Source organism: Tympanuchus pallidicinctus, unplaced genomic scaffold (genome assembly GCF_026119805.1).
Source record: "Tympanuchus pallidicinctus isolate F22 unplaced genomic scaffold, pur_lepc_1.0 scaffold25, whole genome shotgun sequence".
Lineage (NCBI taxonomy): Eukaryota > Metazoa > Chordata > Aves > Galliformes > Phasianidae > Tympanuchus > Tympanuchus pallidicinctus.
Genome location: NW_026294742.1, coordinates 6,209,042 through 6,219,106, shown reverse-complemented (window position 1 = coordinate 6,219,106; position 10,065 = coordinate 6,209,042). Strand labels below are relative to the sequence as shown.

Sequence of the window (10,065 nt, the reverse complement as noted above, 5' to 3'; positions counted from 1 at the left end):
CCCCTCCCGGCAGCGCTCGGGCCGCCCGTTGCGATTCGAAGGCGGCCATGGAGCCCGCGGTGGCCGTGAGGCGCGGCAGCAGAGGTGCGTGAACGGCCGCGGCCCGCCGAGCTCAGAGCTGCGGGAGGGCGGGAGAGACGGAGCGTGGCGCTCCGGGGGCTCTGAGGTGCAGACAGGGATGCGCCCAGGTCCGGCTTCCGTCGTTCCCAAAAATCAGCTACGCTTTCACATACTCCCCCCCCTCACCCCCCCCCACTTGTTTGTTTCTTCACCCTTCTTTCCTCCCTGCCAGTTGCTACAACAGTCCCGGTAAGTTACAGCAAAGAAGCGGAATTGAAAACGACCCTGGTAGAGCTGCTCATCTACATCACGTTCCTGGCAACCCTCAGCTTCAGTAAGTCCGCAGCCGTGCCCTGCGGGTTCTGCAGCCTCAGCCGCACAGCCGCGCTCACCTCCTGCCGTCCTTCCTTCCCAGTGACCTTCGGCATGGTGAGCACCAACATGTATTACCTGAATAAGGTGATGGAAGACCTCTTTGTGGAACAGCCCTACTCCGACAGCGACGGGATTAATTTCAGGAGTATCAGGAGTCACGCCGATTTCTGGAAAGTAAGGCTTTCAGGGCGATTGCTTTCTCAGGTGAAGAAGCTGCTAGCACAAATTTGAAGCATGGCATGCTTCTGGTCCTCCCCAGAAACACCACTGGGTTGCTGCAGCTCAAGAAAGATGAGCACTATCTTAAAATGCACTGGTAGAAATGCTGGGTGCAAACAGCAGTCATGAAACGTGAATAGTCAGTCAAGGGAAGCAACAGGCCAGCCACCCAGGGCTGTATCAGTTCATCTGGTGGCGTTGTACTCCCTCATTTCATGTCTGTTACTGCTAGTCCATATAGCAGTATATATATACAAGTGCATGCTGATGCACTAAAAGCAGTTGTAACGTGTGCGCAGATGGTTCCAAACTATGGGACCATGTTGTTTTGCACTCTAGATCACGTTCTTCTGAAATGAAATGCTCTATCTGCATTGAAGAAACATACAGGAAGGATTCCCCCACCTCAAAAAATAAATGCTTCTTTTAGGTTGAGATAACTAAAAACCCACTCAGAAATACGTATGTCAAAACAGATCTTCAGAGAGTAAAATAACAAGCACCTGTTAAAACAACATAGAATAGTTATGTGTGTAACCATTTGTTTAAAATTCCATGTAATCTTTCAGTGAAGCTCCAAACAGATGTAGGTTGTAGTCTTATGATAATCTCGTTCCATGGCTCTGGGAATTTCATTGCATAGGGAATAGAATGGACTCAAAGAAAAAAGATGTAAAGATCTGTACGACCGTACGTAGTGAACATAGTTTGTATTCTACCTTAGACTGCACAGCCATAAGCAGCTGGGAACCCTGTCAAGTTTCCTACGTTAAAAAGCAGGGCGGTTGTGGTACTTACAGCTTTTGAATCCTTAACCTCACGTGTGCATGCAGTTCGCAGAGGGACCGCTCTTGGATGGGCTCTATTGGAACACATGGTATGACAACAGAACGATGACCGACCTGGAAAACACCAGCTACATTTTCTATGAGAATTTACTGTTAGGAGTAGCCCAGATCCGCCAGCTGAAGGTGCGCAACAACACCTGCACCATCTACCCCTACTTCCAGCCTTTCCTGAAGAGCTGTTACTCCCACTACAGTTACCAAGCAGAAGACAAGTCCGACTTTGGTCTGGAGAATGAATCTGAGTAAGTCATTCTACTTCAGATTTTCTTGTGGCATCTTTTGAATCTTTAGAAGGCATTTTCAAAATTGAAATATTTCAGCTGGAACCAGTAATGTTTATGAAAACCTCACGAAATCCCCAGCACCATATTTCTTGAGTATTCTCGAGTAAAAATTGCACGCAGTGAACTACATTTTCTCTTCAGTTTACACAGAGATAAACCATCATTTGTTTTTATGCCAATATTATAGACAAGAATTCGGCATGGGAAATTTCTAGTGGAAAGACAGGAGGAACTGGAAACAGTGAGCCCATTTCAGCAGAAGTACACGTTAGTTAGTCTTGTATCACTAACATCTCTGGGGAAATGCTCAGTTATACGAAGCCTAAACTTAAATCACATGTTAATAGACTGGAATCATGCTAAAGTGGAGTGGAAACAGAGCCAAAGGACTGCTCTGAACATTTTGTTTAGCATTGACTTAAGTCAATGAAAGAATATGCAAAGATGCCAGCAACAATGAACTGCATATCCCAGAGGTATTCCTTTTACATATGAAGGGTTTAAGGTGTCTAGGCCACACTGGGCAGAACCCAGACTGATAAGCACTTCTGTGAACGTACTGAGTAGATATAGAAGTGGGAATAGTCGTGGGTCACGTGCCTCGTGCTTGTCTCATGTAAAGAAAATGCTTTATTTAAATGCCTGGAGTAAATGTTCCATTGTGAATGCAGTAGAACACAAGAAGTAACAACAAAATAAAAGTTAAAGCTTACTTCAGCACGCTTCCCATGGGCTCGCTGCCTTCTTTTCCTGTTTCTCACAGATGGAAATATGTTTCTGCCTCCTCTTTCTCCCCGTGGTACTGGGGATCTGTGGGCTTTTACAGAAGTGGAGGATTTATATTCACCTTACCGAGATCGAAGCAGGAGAGCATGGAGAAGCTGGCGTTTCTCAGAAAGAATGGTTGGATCACTCGGGGAACCAGAGCTGTATTTATTGACTTCTCAACATTTAATGCTAACATAAACCTCTTCTGTGTAGTCAGGTGAGTTCTTACCTTTACTACACGTGAAATCCAGTTTACTGAGGCACGATGCTTGTTCAAGAACGCAAGGAAAAACTGATCACCTCAGGTATACACAGCTGTGTTTCTCAGGCAATAACTGAGAAGACAGAAATTCATTAAGAAATACAGAAATTCACTTAGTGCAGAGAGCAGACCCAGAACTTTTATTTTCTCCAGACCAGGTGTCTGCTCAGTACAGCTGATTGCTGCTGCCATAGGAATAAGTTTCATAGCAAGAAGCAAGGAGATAGCAAGGCTATCTCAAGATCTCCTGTTCTCAGCCTTCCCTTTCACAGGGGAACAAGCATAACCCCTTCACCCCAACCCCTTCACAGGGGAACAAGCAGATGGAGGAGTCATCAAGTTTTGCTATTTGCCCCAGCTGGCGTCAAGTTAGGCATATTAACGAGGTAATAACTGATGTGAGACTATTAAGGGCTGACAATTAAGGGGGCGGTAACTAACACGTCTCTCTTTTCCAGGTTGGTGGTGGAGTTCCCTGCCACTGGGGGTGCTCTCACCTCCTTTCAGATACACTCCGTGAAGCTCCTCAGATACGTCTCCTATTATGATTACTTCTTGGCTTCTTGTGAAGTTGCCTTTTGCCTCTTCATCGTTACATTCATAATCCAGGAAGCAATAGAAATAACAAAACTGAAAATGAAATATTTCAGAAGTGCCTGGAACTGGCTGGATATGCTGCTGATAATGGTGAGCTGCTCCTCAATTCTTTTGTGCTTGCCAGTCCAGGCTAGCACCAAGCAAGACAGCAGTCAAGCCAAAACCACCCAAACCCCTCTTTCTGGTTAGAGCCATTCACCTACTGTTCTCCAGTGGAGAGGCCTACCACGCTTTAGCACCCCTGAACTCTTTTCTAGCCTTGCTGTTGAGGTCTGGAGCTCTGTGACCTTTCCACTCTTTACTGTCTTTCTCATCCACCTTGTTTTAGTTGCAGAGCAGGGAAGCAAAATAACAAGTCAGAAAAGGAGGAGGTACCTGGTCTTCAGTTTCACTGGCTTCTGCTTTCCTACAGGTATCCATCCTTGCCATTTGCTTCAACATCTACCGCACTATAGAAGTGTCCCTGCTGATGGAAGACCTCCTTTCTAATGCTCACGTTTATCCTGATTTCTATTTCCTTGCATTCTGGCAAGTCATTTATGATAACATGATTGCTGTCAATGTCTTCTTTGCTTGGATAAAGGTATCAGCTCTTACTATTTTTTCTTTTGTACTTGAGAAACACGGTGCTTCTTAGCTTGTTATGAATGTTCGCTTTTTCATGGGTGAACTGCAAAGGTGGGGCTAGAATGGGGAATTTTGTTTATGAGATTCCTGAAGAGTTTTAAATTATCTCGTTCTCATAAACATGGGTCACATAAATACCAAGGCCATCTAAAAAAAAATTTGCACATGAACAGCTGTCTCCATTTGAACAGCTGAGAAATAGCCATGGCCAAACAGCCTCCTTAAACTCAATTTTTTCCTAGACTCAGTGTTATCAAGGTCACAGCCCGAACTACACAGTTGACATGGCTGTAGTAGGTGAAGCTATTTACAGCTTTCATAGCTTTCAGTTTGTCTTCCTGCACCTCCAAGCCAAGGCTGCATGAAGAAGCTGTTTGAGAACACTGACTGTTAGCCAGTTGTGTGGACAGGCTTCCTCATTACATCTTTTCTGCATCCCAGCTGCACGTTGCCCTGCATCACCTTCCCCACAAACTGATCATTGTCACTTCGGTAGCACAACTGCCATCAGACAAGACTTTTGTTCAGCCTTGTTTTCACAGCCAGAGTAAAAGAGCTCCTCACCAGCTCTGCCTGACAGGAATCCTCAGGTGCAGGAGGTTGGCCTATTTTGAGGTCTCCTTGCCTAAGGCTCCCCTTCTGCCAGAGCTGATTACACATAGCAGTACCCAGAGGCCTGTCTGTGATCTCCTAACTTCAGCACAGAAGCCCAGCAGAATATTCCACCTCCCTAAAAACGCACCCAATCCCAGCACTCCCCACAGATACAGACCGTTAACATCTGGAATGCAACTTAATTCCAGGTAAGACTTCATGTGTAAATTAGGCTTAGACAACTTTCCTGAAGCTCTGTTAAGAGAATGCACAACATTGACACCACCTCCCACCCCCCAGTAACAGCATGTTCTGTTCTCTTGCAGATATTTAAGTACGTAAGTTTTAGCAAAACCATGACACAGTTGTCATCCACTTTATCTCGCTGTGCCAAGGACATCATTGGATTTGCCATCATGTTCTTCACCATTTTCTTTGCCTATGCGCAGTTCAGCCACCTCGTCTTCGGGTCACAAGTCAATGACTTTTCTACTCTTCAAAACTGCATGTATGCAATTTTCTGAACTTCTTGATGCAAAACCCCAAATCGATGAGGGCACAAACAGCTTCTGATAAGCAGAATTTGGAGGGTACAGTTCTCCAGCTCTTAGATCTATTTTATAACGTAGAAGCAATTCTGTTGGCCCTACAAGCTGCTTGTCATAGCCATTGTATGTCCAAAAGGGCTGCTTGAGAGACCCAAGGGTTCAAAGCACAAGCTGAGTGGGTTCAGAAACAGAAATCACAGCTCTTAAGAAAGCATTCACCTGCAAAGCCAAGAGTGTCCAAACCCCAAATGCTGACTCCGTTGTTTCTTCCTAATTTTTTTTTCAGCCACTTGCTGTAGTAACGCCAAGCAAAAAAACCATCAATTCCAGGTGCCAGCTGGAACTGGTTGTGATGGTTCCTGTACCTGTAGCAATCTGTTTTCCTCAGTGTGCACTGTGTAGCCTAGAGATACATTTCATAGGACTTCAGAGAGATATCTTCAAAATACCAAGACTGTTTGAAAGCAACTTTTTCCACGTAAAGCTCTATGACTCTTCTAAAGCTGTTTTGAACCCACTTGGATGCAAGGTAGTCCTAAGATGCAATACAGAAAAATATGCATCTTACCTAGTAATTACGTCTCCTTTAGGGAGACAGAGGGACCTACACTACTACATTCTATACTAATGGAAAACAAGGGATCATAGAGCTGGAACAAAAAGAAAACGATTATAAATACAAAACAATTTATTCGACATGGAAGTGTTTTCTCCTGGACGACATTTAGGAAGTCCCCTGCACTTTTAAACTCTCCAATGTGTGCTAAATGTCCATTTCACCACTGCAGCGTAATGCTGGTTTCTCTTAATTCACCACTGCTGTAGTCACTGAAATCAACTGCATCTATCCAACTATTTCGTTCTGATTTTAAGTAACATCTAAAATACTTTCAAGGAAACCAGGCAACCTCAGTCTTATGTGTTGTTTTGTGTTTTTTTTTCCTGGCAGTTTCTCACAGTTTCGTATTGTGCTGGGAGATTTTAATTTTGAAAGCCTAGAAGTAAACAGCATCCTTGGACCTATTTACTACATCTCATTTGTGTTCTTTGTGTTCTTTGTCTTGCTGGTAGGTAAAAATTCTTCTGTGTAAGCAGTAGAGAAAAAAAAAAAATGATTACCTTTTGTTGGGCAGTGCTCCGAGTCAGTGCTTCCTACCCCAAGATGACACTTTTGCCTGTAATGCTCGACTTGCCCTGTCTGCCCTTCAGCACAGCTTGGCTGTAAGACAGTCTTGGATTCTTTGGCACAAGCTGGCAAGGCATTTCACAGCTTTGCCTTCCTGTAAAGAGCCAAAAAGGGGCTTTTGCACCATGGAACAAGCATATTGCACCTTTCCCTCTACTGCACTATTGATTTCTTGAGATTTTAACTTCTGAAAACTTACTTGGAAGCTCTTGAGAAGTGCAAAGTTTCAGCCTTGTCAGCTGGAAAGTTTAAAGACTTTGGTGGGACTCCATAGTTTCAAGTTCTAGACCAGCTGGATTGGTGCTTTCATTGCTAAGGTCCGAAACACCACTTGAAAAACGCACAATACATAGCAGGAAATCTGTCACTCCAGGGAGGTGGGCCTTTTAGCCAGTACTGCACAGGGGAAATAAGCAAATCCTCTCCCAAAACAGGAGATTCTCAGGGAATTTAAATGCATTAGAAGCATATCTGCGCCCAACACAGCTCTTCCAATTCCATTAGTTCCATTCCTTAGCATTCATCAGTCCCCAAAACAATAAGCCTAGCATAGGAAAATATCTAACTGCATCCTTCCTGTACAGAACATGTTCTTAGCGATTATAAACGACACCTATTCAGAAGTCAAAGCAGACTTTGCAGTGATTCCCAATCAAGAATTTCACATCACAGACCTCTTCAGACAGGTAAGTGAATGCTTCTGTAACTATCCCAATGAGATCAAGTTTAGAGGGGAATTTCTATGCTACATCACAAGCAGAGAGCCATAAGCAGCCAGGCCACAACCATTTAAGAACACCCAACAGTGGTTGTTTCACTTTAACAAATGTTTGACAGAGAAATCCTTCCATTAAACACACTGGAGCTCCTAATAATTATTACTGACTCAAATAGCACAAGCTAGGGTGCAGGAAGCTACCTTTTCTTGATCCTTTTAAAAACAGCATTTAAGACCAGCCTGATTTGTGATATATCCTGACACCAACTTCTTTCAAAGCTATTCTTCCTCGATGACAAACTGAAGTTCTTCTCTGCATGCAAGTTTAGGGATATTGCATTGCCAAGTGAAACTGGAGCAAAGGGGCCCCACACCAAAAGCCTACACTTGGCTCTCTGGTGGGGATATCATCACTAAAAGAAGAGTTTAGTTTCCCCCACCCAAGCTTATTCTCCTAATCCTAGTCAACAGAAGGATGAAAATGAATATGCTGGAAGACCAAAACCCTTACTGGATTTGGCTGCAAAGTACTTTAAGGATTTAATGACAAGTTTAAGATGTAGCAGAGTGAGTTCTCTGAGCCAAGGGAACCAAGTAAGGACCAACTCTTATGGGATTTCTTTTTGACTGCCAAAGCATCCCACCAGACAGCTTTGTTACTCCACTCAGATCCTCAGGAAGTGTCTCTGTGTAAACACAAGCCAGTTAACATGCTCAACATTCTTTGTCCAGAGCTACAATAAAGCCCTTGTCAAGCTCAAATTGAGGAAACCAGATACAGATCTAGGAGATGAGAACCTGGAAAGGTAAGATCTCAACCCAAGCTGAAGTATTTGCTGTTAGCCCTCGTGCCAAGCAGAGGCGTATTCTCACAGGACTTCTGTCTTTTTTCACTTGTGTGAACAAGCAGCAAGGAATTTCCACCCACTAAAGGAAAGGATATTTCCAAGCCTTCCAAAGGAGGCAGCGCTCATGAGAAGGTAAGGTTTATTTTTTCCTATATTCTTAGGAACTGCTTCTATTTCAAAAGCTGACTAATACCAAAGGTGTCACAGTTGTACCCACTTCTACTTACAAAAGCTTTTCTCTCCACAGAATACTATTTTTAACATCACAGAAATAGCAAAAGGTAGAGCTGTAAATAAATGAGAATCGCCAGTTATGGCCCAAATGTTAAATGGAAGCTTGTCTGGGCTCTGGACAAAGTCATGAAATACAAGAGCAGAGATGGCTGTAGGCTGTGGTCAGTGTGTCTTAGCAGTAGGAGGAAGTTGAGAGCTGGGCAATTTGCCCAAATGTTAAACTAAAGCAAATTATGGAAAATAAGCCTGTTTTTGAACAGTCTGTTAGGTCGGAGGCTGCATTTGCAGCACAACAACTATTTCCAACTTGCTTTACACAAAGGTTTCCAGCAGTTCTTGGTAGATCCATATCTGCAGTTAGCTGGTGCAAACACTTCCAAAACATCTTTGAAATGATACGTATCAATTTTACAATAGAAAGAAAAAGCCCCCCGGCTGGCTGTAAGCGCTGCTCCACGCAGTGGCTGCAGTCTCTCACTTCTGAAAAGAAGTATTCTTGCATTCTATCATTTTGAGACAGAAGGAAAACCGTTTTCCTATGGGAACCTTTTTCTCCCCCAGGCTGCATAGATCTTTTCCTGCTCAGGCACATCCCCCTCCCTGCATGAGTGACAGTGTCCAATTAAGTCACTGTGATTTTTCTTCCCCCCCCCCATCCTCTGGTGCTGATTAGAGGCATTCGAAGCTACCGAAGTTACAGAAAGGGAAAGAGAGCCTTCACCACTCCGACTCCGTCGCTGCTTCTCAGAGCTCTGTCTTCCCTGAAGAATTTCAGCGGTAAGTGCTGTGAGAAGCTGCTCCTGACGCCTTACTGCCATCCCCAGGTGCTCGCGTCAGCCCTGACTCGAATTAGCTGAAACTCTTACAGAGCAACAACTTGACAAACAGGAGAGCAGCACCAAGGCAGTGAACCTAAGACATCACTTCAGATGTTCTTGTACAGCTGCCAACAGCCCCCCTAGGAGAGGGAGGAAGGAGGAGAAAGAAAACACATTTAGTAGAGCAGTTATTAAGGGTGTTAATCAGGACTGAGGAGAGAAGAGAATTTAAAATATTATCGCTCTTCTAGAACATTTCCTCACGGCTGCCAAGAGGGCGACACAGACTGTAAAGCCTTGTGCTTGGGCAGGGTACTTCAGGACTGAAGGCCCTTGGCAGCAGACACAATATGAGCGAGCAAACGCAAAGATTACAAACACAAGTTTAAGGGAATCCATCAAAAGGGTTTGTTCCTGTATTTGTCTGTCATAGGCTCCTCAGACGTACATCTGAGTTGGAGAAGGAATTAAACAATGCTAATGCGAAACTCAGTAGGATTATGAAAAGCATGCAACAGCTGAAGGATGCTTCAGGCAAGACAGCACAGTAAAATGGACGAGCTCATCTGGTAGCAGAGATGGCCTTCATACAGCTGAGATCCAAAGTCAAGAAAGAACAACCCCACACCTTTACAATTGTTATGTGTTTATATTGGTGTATTAACAGTAGAACTGTTATTAAAGTTACTAATGTAACTTCACAATCTGGTCTGCGAGTTTCAGATAGTTCTTCAACCTTGCTCTCACCAGACTTCTGAGTAGAGATCCCTACAGATTTCTTAACCAGCTGCCTCATTTTGGAGCTGCTGTGAGCCATGATACAAGCTAGCGGCTCTAGTAACCAAGAGAGCTGATAGCAAACCACGTTCATCTCAGTCTCTAGCTATGCGGCCCAACCTAATGTTTAATTACCAAGTAACAGTCCAACACGTGGCTCATTAACCCTGACTCCCCAAGACCACTTTCTTTAGCTCACACACTGCTAGCAATGGCAATGCTTCTTTCTCAGCCATTCTTTCAGGCACCCATTGCTTCCACTACTGCCAGCGCCTCCACCTCCAAAGCAGAATTCATCTTTC

At 44.2% G+C, this 10,065-nt stretch overlaps 1 protein-coding gene across 1 annotated transcript; it reads left to right on the top strand.

The window, feature by feature from the left end:
* The first annotated feature begins 47 nt into the window (after positions 1 to 47).
* Positions 48 to 9,638, top strand: PKD2L2 (polycystin 2 like 2, transient receptor potential cation channel). Its single transcript, XM_052690028.1, has 13 exons — positions 48 to 84; positions 266 to 609; positions 1,488 to 1,744; positions 2,550 to 2,771; positions 3,275 to 3,503; positions 3,826 to 3,996; positions 4,961 to 5,142; positions 6,132 to 6,249; positions 6,953 to 7,054; positions 7,819 to 7,892; positions 7,997 to 8,066; positions 8,842 to 8,945; positions 9,420 to 9,638. Exons 1-13 carry the CDS (start codon positions 48 to 50, stop codon positions 9,535 to 9,537), a joined length of 2,028 nt encoding a protein of 675 aa, XP_052545988.1. The 3' UTR covers positions 9,538 to 9,638.
* Positions 9,639 to 10,065: the final 427 nt, after the last annotated feature.

Coding starts and splice junctions, on each gene's coding strand:
- PKD2L2 (XM_052690028.1), top strand. CDS start 48: ATGGAGCCCGCGGTGGCCGTGAGGCGCGGCAGCAGAG. Junction 610..1,487: donor GTCACGCCGATTTCTGGAAA/GTAAGGCTTTCA, acceptor GTGTGCATGCAG/TTCGCAGAGGGACCGCTCTT. Junction 3,504..3,825: donor TGGATATGCTGCTGATAATG/GTGAGCTGCTCC, acceptor GCTTTCCTACAG/GTATCCATCCTTGCCATTTG.